Here is an 18,228-nt window from a genome sequence, read left to right as displayed (position 1 = left end):
ATAACCGGGACAGCCCGGAGGGGTTTATTCCACTTATATACAACGGGTTACCAACAATGACTATATATGGTTACTTTTGTATTTATTGATTTTTATCGATTTAATCACCTGAAATTGAAATATTCTTCCGCAGCCGTTTGGGCATATTTTACCGTTGTCAAGCAAAACTGTCGTTGGTAGTTGAACTTGGACCGTTGTTATGCAACAAATAGGATATAACAGGCCAAATAGTCAGATTGTAACTGTTTTATATATCCTCTCAAACACATTCATTATGATTTTATGCGAACATTCACTTTCATGTCTTGACATCCGAGGCGACAGAATGCATTCACATTCCACAAATAACTGGCAACAACAGCAGAAAACATGCACACGTTGTAAACAATTTGCTGTTGAATTGATTACTTTCTCATCGTCAATTCCATATAGGCTAATCGCAAAATGACAAGAATAGAACGAAAACTCTGACTTGCTTGAAAATTTAAATTAGCAGTGGTACAGCCACCGTTTGCTTTCCTTCGAAGTTACTGCTACCCGAGCAGCGAAGTGTGCCCTCCAGATGAAAACCATGCACCATAAATTAGTCCATAGTCTTCCTGGTCTTTTTGTGGAATTGAAGAATGGCAGTAAAATTACGGCAGTCTGAAAAAGCAAAAGGGACGATTACTAGAATTAACCTGTTATTATACCCTGACAAAAAGTGCGGAAGGTGATTTCCAGTTTGCTTTTACTGTATCACCAATGTAAATTACGCAGAACCACCGCATACCTCACATAACTGTATCAAACGTTTTGAGTCAATTACAACGGGCTAACAAAGAAAATCTGGAAGAAAATATTCAGCAACCGAATTAAACCGTTTGAATGTTTTGGTACGTAATATGCTGTCCCAGCACGAATACTTAGCATTTTATAAAACGAACACTAAAGCAAGAAAAGAACAGAAGAGCACACGTTATAATTCCAAGACGTTGGCAGGCTGTAACCAAAAGTAGGCTACTGCGCCGCATAACATACAAGTTTGATTTCAAGTTATGATGAAAATAAATCGGTTTGCGGCTGCAGATTTTTTTAAATGGCGGTTGAAATAAAACACTGCAAGTAGTCGACCAATCAAAAATTTTCAGCGCTTGCGCCCCACCCCAAAGGTTCCGGTACTTTTGGAAAGTACTACCCCCCGAGCAGGAATTTTTTGTGGGTAAAATAAAGTCCCTGGAACTTAATTTAGACCCTAGTTCCTTCCTCAAAAGGTTCCTAGTTCCGGAGTAAAGTTCCTGCGGTGGAAATGTGGCTTTAGTGATAGGGAAGCTCATCTCAGTCAACCACTAAAGGCTTATTAGATACTGTGTATCTCTGGTGTGGTCTCCAAAAAACAAAAATCTTACCTAAAACCCTCCGTGTCAAGAACAGAGCAGTTGTCTTTATATATTGCTTTTGGGAAGTCTTGAACCCCAGGCCTCATGAAACTAACATGTCCTTCTGATCTGCCTCTGAGATTTTTCTCTGAAGGAGGTCCGATTCTTTCTCAGTTTATTCCAGCCAAAAAGAATTAGAAACTACAAAGAATCAGGCCCCAGTATTAAGGAATAATGAGCTATAGTGTCCACAACTGCTTTTGCTTTCAGAGCGCTCCATTCTCACTGTAAGGGGAAACTAATCTGAGGTCAGGCTTTTTAATTTGAGATGGCTGGCATCTTACTTTCTGTCCCAGCCCTCTCTGGTTTCTCTACACATATGGACAAGCTATTCTTAACCCTTTTAAGAGTAGTATTTTGGAATGTTTTTTGTTTCAAAATTATATGTCCATATTCTAGAACTGTCTAGCTTTCAGTTACCAGGAGTGATTGTTACATCTGCATTAGAATGTTCAGTTTAGAACACTCCAATCACATATTTGTGATCTTACACCTCAAAGGGTTAAATAGCCGTCACTGTCTTTTCGTAAGGAATCTGGCATCTCTCTGTCACTTTGAACAGATACCTGCACTTTTAAAAACCCCTACATCCCCCCCAACCAACGCTAGGGTCTGGTGTAGCTTTCAAAAATGTCAACTTCTGATGTAAAGCCCTTACACAAACTCAAGTTATTGTACCTATTTGTGTATTAGCAGAGGGAGCATATTACTGGGCAGCTCTCCCACCTTGGCAACTGGCACTGGGCAGTTCTGCTCTAATTCACAAATCAGCTCTGGGTTCCTATGCCAGGGTTTGTGCCATCTTCCAGCGTATCTGGTTTAGCATTGCAGAGCTTAATGTACAATTCCCTGCCGATCGACATTGACAGCAGAGGGGTCAGAAGCTAACACAGCCTGTGTAGCTGAACCAGCTGAATGATATGCCTTTATGCCCCAGCCTCTAGAGGGCCTGCCAGACTTCTCAGCTGTTTCCTTTGCCAAAAGGAGAAGAAGAAGAGAAGCTGAATTCATTCCAAACTTCTGGCACCCAGGGAAATAAGACACTTTGCCAAATCTTAAAATTGTTGAATAAACTCAAGGACAGGAGCCTTAGGAGATATTTATTAAATCAGGCTAGTGATTGAAGCAGTATGGAGTGCATCAAAGGAGCTTGCCTCCGAAATGTGTCCACCTCTGACTTTTACCTTTATTTAAATATCTCCTCAGAAGAGTACTGTTTTTAAGTTTGTTCAACAGTTTTATGTTCACTTTCATGGACTAAGCACCTTCTTTGTATCTTATAATAATTGTAATTTCATTGAACAAGTGCCAACACCACATTTTTTTGATGGTTTTTGGATGTAACTTCTTAAATCTTTACATTTTAATGTCTGCTTCTAGTTAAAGAACTCGGTCCCTCCATAATCAGTTTTAGTTCATCATTCCCTGATCATTTGACAAGGTGAGAATGTAGAACTATATGTTTTGTGGATTACCAGAAAATTTGTGATCCTTTAGGCTGACCAGTCTGTTCGCATTGCTTACACTTCAATTATATGAACACAAGCTAACATGTTTGCTACAGTTCACATAATCCTCTTTTGGAAAATGTTCTTGGTTGATTTTTTCCATTCGCTAAACAGATCCTATGTTAACATACTTAAAAGTGATTGGAGAGAGGGGTTCCATGAACCCTGGAATGAGCAACAATGAGCTGTCAGTGACTTGTCTGAACCAATCAAAAGGTTTTTATTTCCCCACAACAGAGCACAGTGGTTGGCTCAAATCAGGGAGTCAGATACCAAAGGAAGTACGGTCAAGTATGGTGTTGTAGATAAGGAATTAGGTTGGGAATTCAGAAGCTACACGTTTAAACTTGAGCATAAAAGATGCTCTGAATTATTACTGCTTGACTTCCAAACCACTAACTATATAATTTGATTTGAAAATATACATTGCACTGCAAAATCTTTGAACTGTGATTAAGTTAAACTGACACAAAATTTTAGTTGAGTTATGTAGGAAATCAATCCTTCAAATGGATTCCTGTTTTTGCAAAAATGTAAAAGTTGTCTTAAAATATGGCCGGGTTGCGCAACAACAGACACGTTCCTTTTTTGGATAACATCAGACGTCAGTTAGACTTCATTGTCCTGGTGATGAATGCGGTTTATAGGCTGCAACGTGAACTACCGTTCTGTGTTCAGAAAGGTGACTGGTGGTGACTGTCAGTAACGAGCTCCGTCGGTAGAAGTGCAGAGGGATGCGTCCCGTTTTATAGATACAACCGATAACAAAACCGATTCAATTTACTGCCTAGATTTATCAAAAGCAAATATTTTTTCTTGTGTGTGAGGGAAGCCAGGAGAGCGCGCGCGGACGCGTACAGGCGTGCGTAAACACTTCGGTCAGTTATGGACACAGAATTTAACTACCAAATCTGTTTATGTGCTATATATACTTTTCAGATTAAATGAATGTTTGTCTTTATTATTTCGTCAATTTTAGTTAAACTAAAGGTCATATTAGGCTGGGCCCGTCGACAATTGAAATTCTATCTAGTCAACTTAATCTCGGTGACTCAGCGAGGAGGTATAAAAGAGGTGGTGTGAGGTCATTCTAGTTCATAGTTACCGGATTACAGCAGGATAAAAGCCTGAAAGTTTTTAATTGTGCTCTGAAAAGAAAATTATTTATGCTTTCTAGTACTACTGTCAACGGGTGCATCTAAAACATGAAGGTGATGGTGCGCGTTTCTTTCTTTGCGCCTCATTCATGCTGCAATGTCTAATGTATTTAGAATTTCATGAGTGTTGTATCACAAATCAGAGTGTACTGACGCCGATTCGTTTTCTTTCAAGGATTTGGATAATACTGATCTCAGTGCCATGGTAGACCACGGCGGCTTGGATATCATGCGCTTGAACAAGCACCGCCACAGCTCATCTTCCTCCTCCACTCCAGAGAAAGGAAAGACAAGTTTTAACAGGTTAAAAGTTGGTCTGACGGAGGACTACCCGAAGAAAAATGCAGAGATTCTCAGCGCTCAGTATGGGACCAATTTACTCCTGTTCGGTGCGGCGCTAATACTCGCCGTATCTTCCGGCAGTCAAGTCGTCAGGGAAGAGCATCTGTTGTCGTTCATCACGACCATCATGATTGTGCAGCTCCTGTGGATGCTGTGGTACAGCGTGAGGAGGGACAGGCGGAAAAGAAGGCTGTCTGAAAAAGATGCACATGGTGCCACGAGATGGCTAAGAGGTACAAGTCCCTCTGCAGTGCGTTCCGAAACGCAGAGAAATGCCCTTAAGTACCACCGGTGAAGCCGAGCTACCTAGAAACGTTGAAGCATGTCGCATGTCTTGCAATCCTATGAGTCAGTCAGGAACCTTCACTTATTTTTAGCTATTTTTGTGTGCACCATCAAATTAACACGGACGACTTTTATTCTGTGATTCCCACCTTCAAAGCAATGCAAAGAAACAGTCACGGACCATTGTGATTAGGGTATTTTACATATTTATGCATGCACATGTTTTATTTTAAGGACACGTGTTATTTGCCGAATGTTCGATACAAAAATACTCGTGATTGCTCATTTTGTTTGTGTTATTGCTGTATTTGACTGTTATGCAATGCTCAAAGAAAGTCATACTGGGGTGGATGTAAGTGTTACTAAGTATCTTAACCCACCCCAATGTGAAAAGACTAAATTCGATGCACTTCACTGAAATTGCTTTATCTTATAGGTGGGATAACGGTTCTAGCTCTGCTTTCCTTGATCATGGATGCTTTTCTTATTGGTCGATACGTGGGTTATAAAGCATGTGCGTCGGCAGCACAGGCGGTTTATCCCGTCGTCCATACAGTCCACACAATATCACAGGTAAGGACAAATTTGCGTGCACTTGTCATAGGCTACCTGCTTTCCAGCGGAAAGCCTACGGTTTTATGGTTTAGACCAGGTGTACTTTAAAAAAGTAGTAGGGTGGTCTCGATAGTGAATAATACCTTCTTTGTTTCGTGGGCAATATCTTGAGCTTAGGAATGGACAGCATAATCATTCCCATTGTTCCTTGTGTTTGAAATGTTTGAAACTCAGTTTGGACGGAAATCACTTTCAATGGGCTGCATATACAGCTTTATCAGCTATAGTTATATTACAGATATACTGACACTTTATCGATCGTTTGGTTTCAGTATCCTACTCATTCACGTTGCATGGATAATTCTGAAATGTTTTTGTACGCCAGTTTGGTGTAATAAAGTTACATACTATCGTTTTAGGTGTATTTTCTTTGGTTTCACATCAAAGACGTGGTCAAGACTTTTGAGACGATTGAGAGGTATTCATTTTATAACGCAAATTTAAACATGTGAAAACACGCTGGATTAGATGCAATTTTTCAGTTATACAATGTTTATAACTAAAGTAACGATTATTGCATGTATACTGTTCAAAATGTCAATGTATTAATTTTGAAAAGCCAATACAGTGTTTCAAAGTCTCAAACATTTAAAAGTAGCTTTCACGTCCATACTGTTTATTTCGAATAATTATCATGCATACTCGTGTCATTTAAAGTGATTTACTGGTCTTTCTCAGAATCACATTGTTTGTGCGTTATTGAAACTGTTTCCCTCAGGTTTGGGGTGATCCACGCAGTCTTTACCAATCTGCTTCTGTGGGCTACTGGCATTATGTCCGAATCTGAGCATTTCATGAACGCCTACAGAGAAAGGCATGGGACTCTGAACCACACAGGAGGTAAAGTGTGCGACTGAGCATCACTTGTAATGAAGTAAAAGGACAATGGCTCTCTTGAAGACATGCTTTATTGAATCATGTGGGGGGGGGGGGGGGGTCGGTGGCGGGGTCTCGACAGTTCTTGTTTGTGTGGAACAGTTCTCTTGGGTTTCATGCGACACACAGTTGCTCGCCTTTTCTTTCAACCTCAAATGGATTTATCTGAGGAGATTTGTGGCGAGAGATCCCTAGGGTGCTGCAATTACAGTAACTGATACAGCCAGCATGCACGGTTCTATCATTTCCTCATATCCGGCTGTGGGCCTGGCTGCTCTGTTCTTTTAATTAAAGAGAGCAGGTGTAGGGGGCCGAGACGGGCTATAGAGGGCACTGTTTCAATGCAGTGTTGACTGGAAAGAATACCTTCCCAGGGGTTCTACATTTGAAATTGTTTGTTGTGCGTGGATTTTGTTTAAATAGCGTTGAACGCATGCTATCGCATGCGTCGTTCCTGCTTCCCACTGATGAAAAAAGCATGTACAGTATGTGACCGTAGGGGTGTTTATCGAGTGTTAGTTCTTTGTTGAGACAGTGGTGATAGAATTATTTTTTCATATGCTGTGTAGAACCATCTCTAACAAGTAATACATAATTTAATAACATGGATGTACCCGCAGTGCATTCCACATAGTGTGTGTAAAACATTTCATATGAGACTGATTGGGATACTGGTTATCAGTGTTTTAAGCTGAATTGCTTGCTGGCCTTTCTAGACAGCTTATTTTGAATCACAAGTAACTGAGGTATTGAGGCCTGAGGTAGTACAAGGGTTAGGGGGCTGGGCTTGTAACTGAAAGGTTATGTTTTCCAGCTGGGGTGATGCTATTGTCCCTTTGAGCCAAGTATTTAACATGGACTGCTCCAGTAACATATCCAGAAGCATAAATAGGTTGTATGTTAACAAACAACACCTGTGTAAGTGACCCTCCATAAGACTGTCTGCTCGATGCCGAAATTTAATGACCATGAATTGTAAGAGGATCTGCCTAGCTCTAAACGTGGTCATTACTGCTCATTTCAAAGAGGCCAGAGCAGGAGTCTTACCCTGAGAATAATAGGCAATTGACTGAAAACGGAGTGTCAGATTTCAGGTTGTTGATGGTCACCATTTATTGAGCTGGTTGGTCATATAATTATTAAGGATTATTATGAACACTCAAATGACTGGATACAAACTTACAAAATATAAACAAAGCTACATTAGCTGGGTATGAGGTAACTATCCATCTAGTTATGTTTTTAATATACATTAGAATGTCATGAATGCTTACAGTAACAATTAAAAATAATATAATAAATATAATATAATTAAATAATGTATAACTAAATTACTTGATTTAAGTCATGCTTTTTAAAATTTCTATGGCAGATATAGCCAGAAATCTATTGTAAACAAGCTAGTCAGAATTTCAGAAGCCTGTCTTACAATTCTAATGACTCATCAATGTTGAAAAGGTATACTTAAGCTGCAAGAGAACCTAAGAATGGTCATGGACTAATCATGGCAAATATAGCAGATGTTCTTATCCACAGTAACTTACAGTGCTTGGTTTGGAGGGTAAGTCCTTCTGTGTTGTTCAAAGTGTGATGCATTTAATATTTCTGTAAAGGTCTTTCACATACACACCGTTACACATACATTTTAAAAAGAAAGAATGAAACAGCAGTTTGTTATTTGTTAACGGTTAATTCCTGGCTCCTGATATTAAAATTCACAGTGTTCATTTAACACTAACAGAGTTAATTTGAGTCCAGGAAGGATCAAACATAATCTATCAGAGTAAAATCAACTCTATCACAGTTGAATTAATGCTGGAAATGTTACTGTGCTCTTTTCTCAGTGGAACACATTTTAGAGTGCAATTGCAACACCAGTGCCTGCTCCATGTTTGCTAATAGCCTATACTATCTACACCCCTTCAACATTGAGTTCCACATCCTGGTCTCCGCCATGCTCTTTGTCATGTGGAAGAACATTGGCCGCACCATTGAGCCCCGGCACAACAAGAAGAGGTCGGTGACCAACAACGCAGGGTTGGTTTTGGGCCCCATCCTGGGTCTGGTGGCGCTGACCGGCACCATCACGGTCCTGGTGGTCTACACCGTCAAGCTCAGGGAAGCAGCAGTAAGCCAGGGTGGGTCCGAAAACACCATGTTCTACTGCCACGGGATTGTCATGCTGGCCTGCATGTGCACGGCGGGAACCCTCGGCTTGGTCCTTTACAGGATGGACAATCGGCCCCTGGACGCCTCCAAGATCCCGTCGCGGAAGCTGGACACGGAGCTGCTGTTTGGCGCGTCCATGGGCTCCTGGCTCATGTCCTGGTGCAGCATGGTTGCCGTGGTCGCCCGGGGAGCCCCCGGCTACAGCTGGACCGGCTTCCTGTACTCTCTCCTCCTCATCCTGGAGAAGTACATACAGAACCTCTTCATCATAGAGTCGCTGTATCGCAAGCACGAGGTGGAGCCTCTCTCCGCCCCGGAGGTCTTCGCTGTCCCCACGCCTACCCACGACCTCCCCTGTAACGGCATCGTCAACCGGGCCTACGAGAACCAGGATGGCGCCTGCGAGAATGGTCGGGTGCAAGGCTGTCCTCCTGAACACCCAGCTTTCCCGCTCTCTGTTCCGGTGACATTGAGCAGGAAGAGGCAGATTCTGAAGAACATCGCCATCTTCCTCTTCTTGTGCAACATCTCTGTAAGCTCTTTATGTAATAAATACTTCATTGGTCATGCCAGCTACATATACCCTCTGGCTTAATTGAAAAGCAATATTATACCATAATATAACAAGATTCTTTTGTTATGAGCACATCATGTGATTTTGATATGACAATTGAGATTACAGATGCAATCAGCTTTTTAAATTCAAAAGGGTCCCACTGAATAATTTCAGATCTTTTGACAAAATGTTACATAAGGGAATTGGAGAAACACAAAACACATTTAATTTTTTAAAATTTCATTTATTTAATGAAAAAAGTTATCAAACACCCATGTGAAAAAGTAATTGCCCCCTTGCCCTTAAGTGCTCAGTCACCAATTAACCAAATTTCATTGATAATTAGATTCAGCTGACTGAACACATTCAGGCTTGACTGCAACCACCTCTGTTGAATCTAAACCTCACGCATATTGAACCTTACCGTCTGAGTGACGTATTTGCCACAAAGTTTCTACAAGCACTGTATGCCATGATCAAAGGAAATACTTGGAACGATAAGAAAAAGAATTGGTGAATATGTCTGGGAAAGGCTTGCAAAGCCATTTCTAAGGTTCTGGGAATCCACCAAACCACAGTGACAGCCATTATCTCCAAATGCAGAGCACTTGGAACAGTGATGAATCTTCCCAGGAGTGGCCAGCCTGCCAAAGTGTCTCCAAGGGTGTAGCGGAAACTTATCCGGGAAGTCACAAAAGAACCCAGAAGAACATTTAAAGAACTACAGGCCTCTTCAGCCTCAGCTAAGGCCAGTGTTCATGACTCCACAATAAGAAAGAGAATGGGCAAAATGGGATTCATGGGAAACCACTGCTAACCAAGAAAAACATCTCATGTTTGGAAAAAAGCATGTGGCTAATACTCAAGACTTTTGAGATAATATTCTGTGGACAGAGGGGTCAAAAGTGGAACTTGCAGGACGGGGGTCCCATTATGTCTGGCATAAAGCAAATGCAGCATTTCATAGTGAGAACATCATATCAACAGTCAAACATGGTGGTGGTAGTGTGATGGTGTGGGGATGATTTGCCAAGATTGAAGAAACCATGAATTCTGTTCTGTACCAGAAAATTCTTAAGGAGAATGTCTGGTCGTTGGTCTGTGAACTGAAGGTGAAGTGCAATTGGGTTATGCAGCAAGAAAATGAATTGAAACACAGAAGCAAGTCCACATCTGAATGGCTGAAAAGAAATGTTTTGACCTAGTCCTGACTTGAACCCAACACAGATACTGTGGCTAGACCTGAACAAGCTGTACATGCTTAAAAACATACCAATTTGAGTTAAAGCAGTTCTACAAAGAAGAGTGTGCTAAAGAGTGATGTGAAAGACAAGGACTGATATCAAATTATAGGAAGTGTTTGGTTGCAATTGCTATTGCTGCTAAAGGTGGCACAACCAGGTATTAAGTATAATGTGGGCAATTACTTTTTCACATGGGTTATATGGGTGTTTGATAACTTTTTCATTAAATAGATGAAACAATAATTTAAAAAATGTTTTGTGTTTACTCGGGTTCCCTTTGTCTAATATTCAATTTTGTCCAAAGGTCTGAAACCATTCAGTGTGACAAATATGCAATAATAGAGGAAATCAGGAAAGGTGCAAATACTTTTTCACGGCACTGTACGATCAAAAAGAGAAAAGAATAATTCTTTATTAGGACCATACGTTTTTCAGGAAGAATTTTCAACTTTTGTGCTTGATTATTATTTTTTGTTGTGCATCTCTTTCTCTGTTTACTGAAGCTGTGGCTGCTACCGGCGTTTGGCTGTCGGCCCCAGTACGACAACGGCTCGGAACAAGAGACCTTTGGATCTGCCATTTGGACCATGGTGTTGAACTTTGCCATGCCCCTCAACCTCTTCTACCGCATGCACTCAGTGGCCTCCCTCTTCGAAGTGTTCCAGAAAGTGTGACTGAAAAGCAACAGCTAAGAAGAAATAAACAAATAAACTCTTGCACATGGACTGTAACCAGGTTTCACAAAGTCCAGTCATGACGGTGATCATTAATCCAGAATGAGGTGGGTTTAGTGGTGTTGTTTATGGTCAATAAAAACACAAGGCGGTAGGCGGTGTTGTATTACTTGAATTCATCACTCTCTTTTTTTATTATCACTCATAATTGTAGGTTCTTTAGGATTTCTAAATGGCTGTATCCTTTCATAAAAAGGAATATACCGTGTTGCACAAATGCATTGATTATTTAATGTAGTATCTCAAATCTTTCAAGTGCTGAATTTTGACAATTAGATTTGTATGGTTAAAACCATAAACATTATAATTTTATACCTATATTTTGTTTATGTATACATATGTTATGGATGATGTTCTCAGAAACATGTTACTCAACACATTGCATATCCATATGGTACACTGGGTCTGCAGCTTTGTGATGTAATTGTACTTTTCCTCGAATTAACAGTTTTCTTAGCATTGATTTCCTGATATCAGTTCTCTGTTATTAATTCTGCCATTATTTATCCTCAGAAGCATCCGTTTTTATGACTAAGGAGCAAATTACATTTCATGTTCTCAAAATAATAATGATCAATTTTATAAGGTGGCTTTGTCTGATGTTAAAATTTTGCTTCCTCCTGGGACTTCTGCACCTTTCAGAAATGAGGCCTTGGCCTCTCTGTGTCTGTTTATGGACACCATGACTGACTGAACAGAGTTTTTCCAGGAAATGATGTTCTCCTCTTTGCCTGCACTGAGGTCAGCTTGTCTGCCTCTGCTGCGGTTTTAACCTGACACTAATGGAATGTATCGCTATATGCTGTAAATATTTAACCTTTTTGCAAAGTATAACGATAAATATATTTCACTACAGTATTTAAAACATATATATTACATTATCTAAAAGCACCAATAATTTCTATATTTGCTCATATATTCATTGTGAAGCATTGCAATATTGTTTGTTTTCTTGATATATTATATTTAAAAATGGCCAGTATATTCTGTTTTCATAAGGTTATGCAGCTGGTCTGGGTTTACAATCAATTAGAGACCCTATCTTGTAAGAATGGTCACTGACACTGGAACAGAAAGTTCTAGAAGCAGGAAGGGCATGTCAATGTGCCAATCTGGAGTTGGCATCAGGGAAGTTCATATTTGCACAACTCAATGGCCAGGTTTCTGTGGCAAGTCCTCTCACTGGGAAACATCACACAGGGGGCATTTCCTGAAACACCAGTCTTTTTAACAAATGTTTGACTTGATACTATTGTGGAAACCGCATTGACCATTGACTGTAAAATGCATACAGTGGTTTTAGTAGTTTAATAATTAAATATATTGTAATGAATGATTTATAGGTTTAAATATGCAAATATATCCAGTAATGTATGTATTTTTATCCCAAGCCTTCAACATGGTGCTAATAGAGCTTGTACATGTCAGAGTGCCATTGATTCCTCTCAAAAATTAAATTAGTGATGCTCCTTTGTTCATGACTAGTTATTCATGGGCCTATTTTTGAGTTCTCAGCTTGTGGTGGGTTCATTTGTGAGCCAGCTCTCAGCACAGTAAAATGTTCTGTGATAAATCCGCTCTTACAGAGTACATGTGGTCCCTGTTGCCCTCATATGTTCTCTGTTAAATCTGAATAAATGCTGGACATTTTACTGTGCCCTGCTCACAGTTTCTATTGGTTGTTGTGTGTGCCCAATCAAAATGCAGGGAAAGTTTGCAGAGGGTAAACATGTTGACTCCGTACAACCTCATGAATCAGGTGGAGATTTGATCAGGCTGCCCCACGGGAGGTGCCTCACTTGACCCAGGCAACCCCCCTCTGTAGCGGATTTCCTACGCTTATCTTTATACGCACCTACAAATGTAATTAATACAATGCTTTTTTCCCTGTCTTCCTCTCCTGCTTCCATTCACAGCTGCAACCTGATCTTGGGATTTTCTCTAACCCCATCTCCACCTCCACCCCCCTTCCTTCCTTCACTCTGAATGCTGTTTCTACCCCTCCGACCCCCCGAAAAACAACACCAGGGAACTATGTCACATGTCATGTGAAATGGCGGCTAGGTTTTCTTCAGAGAGGCCGGTTAAATAATTTGTTTTGCCTTGTGGTTGTTCCCAATTCAATATCTGAATGGGTTTCTGTTAAAAATCTCTCAAAACTGCAAATTCAATGCTGATTCACCAGTTTGCAGACACACAGCTTTCTGTTGAATTTGAATAAGGGAATTGACTATATTAAACTGGGCCATCTCTTAAATAATTGTTGTTTTAAAGTTATATTTGAAATAATGAGCCAAAGACAACAAGCACTATGATATTTAAGCCTGTTTTATTGAGTTGACATTTTAATTGGTTTCATACAGAAAGCAACAAAGATCTCATACGTCCAACTACAGGAGTTGTTATTGGTAATTTTCGAGACCATATTTTTTACACGATTAACAAGACAATTATTAATAGGCTGTTTAGTGAGCTGCCAATCCGAAGTGAACGTGAAATTAAAATATGCAGAAAACAGACACACCATGTCAGATGTCTAGAGTTGTATTTAGAAATGAGCTTGTTACATCAAAAGGACATTTTCCCATTTTTAAATTTAAGAAAAGTTAGAAAAATCTTTTGGCTTAACAAACACTTTAAACACAAGAGGAAAAAGTTGTAATTTATACAGGTTGATTGCACAGGGTCTTTAAAACAATGAATCGTTGGTTAAAGATGTGTTATCATATGTTGCTGTGAAACGTCTTGTCTTACCACTATGCAAGAATGCCTCTCTTGTGAATCAGGCCATTTCAGGGCAGTCTGGCTCACCAGCTTTGACACTTTTTTGAACTAATGACAGAATGCGCAGGAGGCATGTCAGTTTACATTTTCCTCTTCCGCATTATAAAAACACAGAAATCTTGCCTCCTGGCAACCATCATATTACATTTGAAAGCTGCGACTTGAAATGCCTAATTCTCACTATACTACAAGATATCTATGATCCAGAAGGCTATGTTCACAAAATATAAATGTAAATGTAAAATAAAATAATAATAATAATAAAAAAATGATCGAGTACTCACATGCAGGGGAAAATCCCTCCTAAAAAGTGAAGATAAGACTTTATTCTATTTTTTAAATTGCCCAGCTTAAAGATGAGAAAAATTTCTCTGTACCTGGTGGCATCTCATGCTGTGTAGACAACTGTGCCATGTATTCTACTTTTTAATAAACTGAAATGATGATAAACTGTAAGGTGTGACTGTCGTGTTTCACTCTTGTAAAAGGCAGCAGTGAAGTATAATGGTTATGGACCTAAAGGTTGCAGGCATGATTGCCCGGTAGGACATTGCCGTTGTACTCTTGAGCGAGGTACTTAACCTGCATTGCTTCAGTAGCTGTATAAATGGATATGTAAAAATGCAATGAAGTTGTATTAGCTGCTCTGGATAAGAGTGTCTGCTAAGGGTAAGTAATGAAATGCATTGCAAAACAGCAAAAAATTGCATAGGAATATAAAAAAACCCTCCTCATGAACAGAAACTATGCAAACAATAAAAACATACATTTTTTAATGCACATGTTCACATGCATACATTTAGGAAAAAGGGCCCATCTACATCAGTTAGGCTCCATCAGTTAGCCTTGCTTATTACATGCTGTTATCTTGACTGATGACCAAATAAAACCTTTTTTTTAAAAATATAGGCTGTAATTTAATACATTTCGGTTACCTGTTGAGTTAAATTATTATGTTTCCACAGATTACTGTAAATTATTCATATCTGGCCTCCTGATGAGTTGATTAAATATTTCCACAAATAATGTCATAGACCTAATTATGATTGATTGAGCAGCATATTTTTCATTTGCTTAAAATTACTTGCCTTTCAAAATACACCAATGGAATTTCAATGATAAATCTGTTGGAGGCTTTTTAATGACTGCTTCTTGTAAGAATACTGTCAATATCTTGATGGGAACAAAGAGTGTAATGAGAGTATACTGCATCAGCCCTCTATAGGAAAAAGCGAACTACAGCAGCACAATGCCAACACAGAACTGACATAGTCAGGCAGGTGCCGTTAATATCATAAATACCATGTTAATAAACTCCAGTGGCACATTGGCATGCCAAAGAATATTGCCAGATGCCTGAAATAATACCCCTAAAAACTTTTTAAAACCCCCGTCTTCAATTGCCTCTCAAATAAATTTCTCACAATTCATCCCCTACACCTATAAAAATCCCTCATCTGTCTGTAACTCCCATACATTTTACTGTAAAACTTCCCTGATTATTTTTTTTTTTGAAAATTTCATATATTTAGGTATAAATCCCTTTGTCTGGCAACCACACAAAGAACAGCAGCTTGTGTGAATCACTGATGAAGTCATTTACTCAAACACAACACAGGTTTGTAGCCCAAAACTTATCCTGTTTTATTGCCTTGCCTGAGACAAGGATGACTGCCCCCTGCTGTTTGCAGAGAATGTGAGTCTGTGTGTTTTGTGAAGCTGAGACTGTCTGTCAGTTTTGCCTGAGGCACCATGTCTACTTACGTAGCCAAGGGCAGAGAACATATGTACTAATTTACATTTACATTTGCAGATGCTCTTAATCAGAACAACCTACAAAAGTGCTTTGAATTTCCTTAGAAGACAGCATATTTACTTAGAAAGCACAACACAAATCTCAAGAGTGAATCATGAATCATGAATACTATACAAACAAGTTTAACAGTTTTTAAGGGTTAGAGAGGGAACTAGTTCGGTAACTATCCAAACTGCCAACTCAATGCCGATTCTCCAGTTTGCAGACCCATAGCTTTTTGTAGTTGAATTTGAATAAGGAAATTTACTATGTTAAACTGAACCACCTCTCAAAGACCCTGTTTAATCAACAAAATAAATAAATAAATTCTTAATAATAATAATAATAATAATAATAATAATAATAATAATAATAATAATAATATATATTTTAGTTTATCTTGTGGCTTAACAAACACTAACACTTTAAACACAAAAGTTGGATTTTTTTACAGGTTGATTGCACAGCATCTTTAAAACTGAATCATGATGTGTCTGCAGATGTTTCTGTGAAATGCCTCTTCTTACCACTGTGCAAGAACGCCAATGCAAAACAAAATGTCTTGTGCATCAAACAATTTCAGGGCAGTTTGGCTCACCAGCTTTGACACTTTCTAAACTAATGACAGAATTAGGAGGCATGTCAGTTTCCTATTGCATTATAAAACACAGAAATCTTGCCTTCAGGCAACCAACATATTAGTACAGACAAGTTTATCAGTTTGTAAGGGTTAGAGAGGGAACTTATTCGGTAGGCATTTTTGATTTTATTGACTATGTGCAAGATATGTACATTCTTAGCACTGATTCGCTATTTCAAATGCCAGAGTGAAAATATTGGGATAGTTCGTTGATCCAACAATTACGTGGGTGTTATCTCCATGTGCAGATTCACTTTCATTAGATTACATTACATTTTATTTTATTTGGAATTTTATCCAAAGCAACGTACAATAAGTGCATACTGAAGGTCGTTGGAACAACTACAGAACACAGGTCAAATATGAAGATGAAGATGAAGATCCAAGTGCAACATGAAAGTGCTAGAACTAGATCAAGAAACGAGTGATACACGAGAGGGATACTAGGTTGGGGTAAACCCTGTAGAGGAATGACGTTGGAGTTAGTGAAGGTACAGTCTGAAGAGACGTGTCTTCAGACCACGGTAGAAAATCAGCAGTGAGCGAGTGATTCGTAACGGAATAGGGAGTTTGTTCCACTACTGGGGAGCTAGGATGAATAAGCTCCGTGGTCGGGACGAACGAGAACAATTCACACGGATGGCAGGGAGGGCAAGGCACCCAGCTGCAGCAGATCGCAGTGGTCGACTGGTGTGTAGGGTTTAATTATGTCCTGTCGACAGGACGGGGCTGTCGTGTTGGCTGTCATTGTTCAGCACCATGGATAGTTCCCTTAAGGGAACCCGGCAAAGGAGCGCATTGATTTGGAAAGTTTACACATTTTATCTGAAATTTCATTTGATATAGAATTTCATTTACTTTCATTCAATTTCAACTTTCATTTAATATTTAATTTCATTTTTTTTGGCACGCATACGTGAAGACACCCAGCTCGATCCCAGTTCTCAACACAGAGCATGAAAATGCAAATACCGGTCGTTTTCCCCAACTTGAGTATTTGTATTTTCACGCTCTGTGTTGGGAACTCGGGTTGAGAAGTCTGTTTAAAGTCTGATTTTAAACATTCACAGATCTCACAATAGCTCGTAAATGGCATTAGAGATTGAGCCCATTAACCTTGAAGTAAAGCCACGATCTGTATGGTAGGGTGGATCCACACCAACAACATTCACTCTCCTACTGTAGAGCAGGCCTTATGTAATTATAGTTGGTAATGCTAACGTATCAGCGGTAACATGATTAAAGGGTATAGTTTTCAGCATAAGGCAATATTCGGGGAAAACTTAACTATTGATCCTCATTTGAGCCACTCAGTCTGCAGCTCATTAATCCTTTGCAAAAGCTGCGCAAAGCTTGGCGCCGAACGTGAGGCTCGAGTGGAGGCTCAGGTAAAGTCTCAGGCAGGTGTTACTACCCGAGTAAACGTATAGCAAACGAAAAAGGTTTCAAAAGAGACCCCTACAAAAATAGAAGTGTAGCAGTTTTGAGCCAGGAATTCTAACATGTAATATACAGAACGCAGTAGTTTTGAGGGAAGAGTTTGTACATTCTAACTGAAATCTGATTTGATACATAATTTCATTTACTTAATTGCATTTTGATTCAGTTAAATGAATCGAACTGTTAGCACTTATGTGTTTTGTGTAATTCAAGTTTTGGAAAAGGACAGGCAGCTGTATTTTCACCTGTTTTCACCATCTGTTTATTCAAGGTGAGCTGCAAATCTCAGAAGACCCTGGAACACAAAGACCCATTGTGCAGGTCAACAATCAAAGCCGGATTCATTTTTAAAAGGATTAGCACATAACGACAATAAGAGAAGCTCCAGGTATAGGGTTCAGTCTAGACCACATTTCGAATTTCCAAGAAAGATAGAATAAGTAGGCAAGCCAGTTTCTTTGACAATAGACAAAGGAGGTGGGAAGGAAAAGCTATCAGTCACTGAATGAGGAAGAAATTCCAACATACTATTGCAACACTTGAACAATTTATAGGTTATTCATAAAGTTTATACTTATAGGTTAATAAGTACTAAAAAACATATTTACATTAATTAAATAATTAAATGAAACTTTCCCTTATCAAATAAAATTTCAGATAGAACA

At 39.3% G+C, this 18,228-nt stretch overlaps 1 protein-coding gene across 1 annotated transcript; it reads left to right on the top strand.

Annotated features, from left to right (window-relative positions):
• The first annotated feature begins 1,228 nt into the window (after nt 1–1,228).
• LOC118232136 (proton channel OTOP1-like) lies at nt 1,229–12,561 on the top strand. The gene is made up of 7 exons (XM_035426782.1): nt 1,229–4,143; nt 4,259–4,658; nt 5,147–5,283; nt 5,685–5,743; nt 6,044–6,165; nt 8,046–8,902; nt 10,674–12,561. The coding sequence occupies exons 1-7, from the start codon at nt 4,132–4,134 to the stop codon at nt 10,842–10,844; spliced, it is 1,758 nt and encodes a 585-aa protein (XP_035282673.1). The 5' UTR covers nt 1,229–4,131; the 3' UTR covers nt 10,845–12,561.
• The last annotated feature ends 5,667 nt before the right edge of the window (nt 12,562–18,228 follow it).

Source organism: Anguilla anguilla, chromosome 7 (assembly GCF_013347855.1).
Source record: "Anguilla anguilla isolate fAngAng1 chromosome 7, fAngAng1.pri, whole genome shotgun sequence".
NCBI classification, from domain to species: Eukaryota; Metazoa; Chordata; class Actinopteri; order Anguilliformes; family Anguillidae; genus Anguilla; species Anguilla anguilla.
This window is presented reverse-complemented; position numbering and strand designations above follow the sequence as displayed.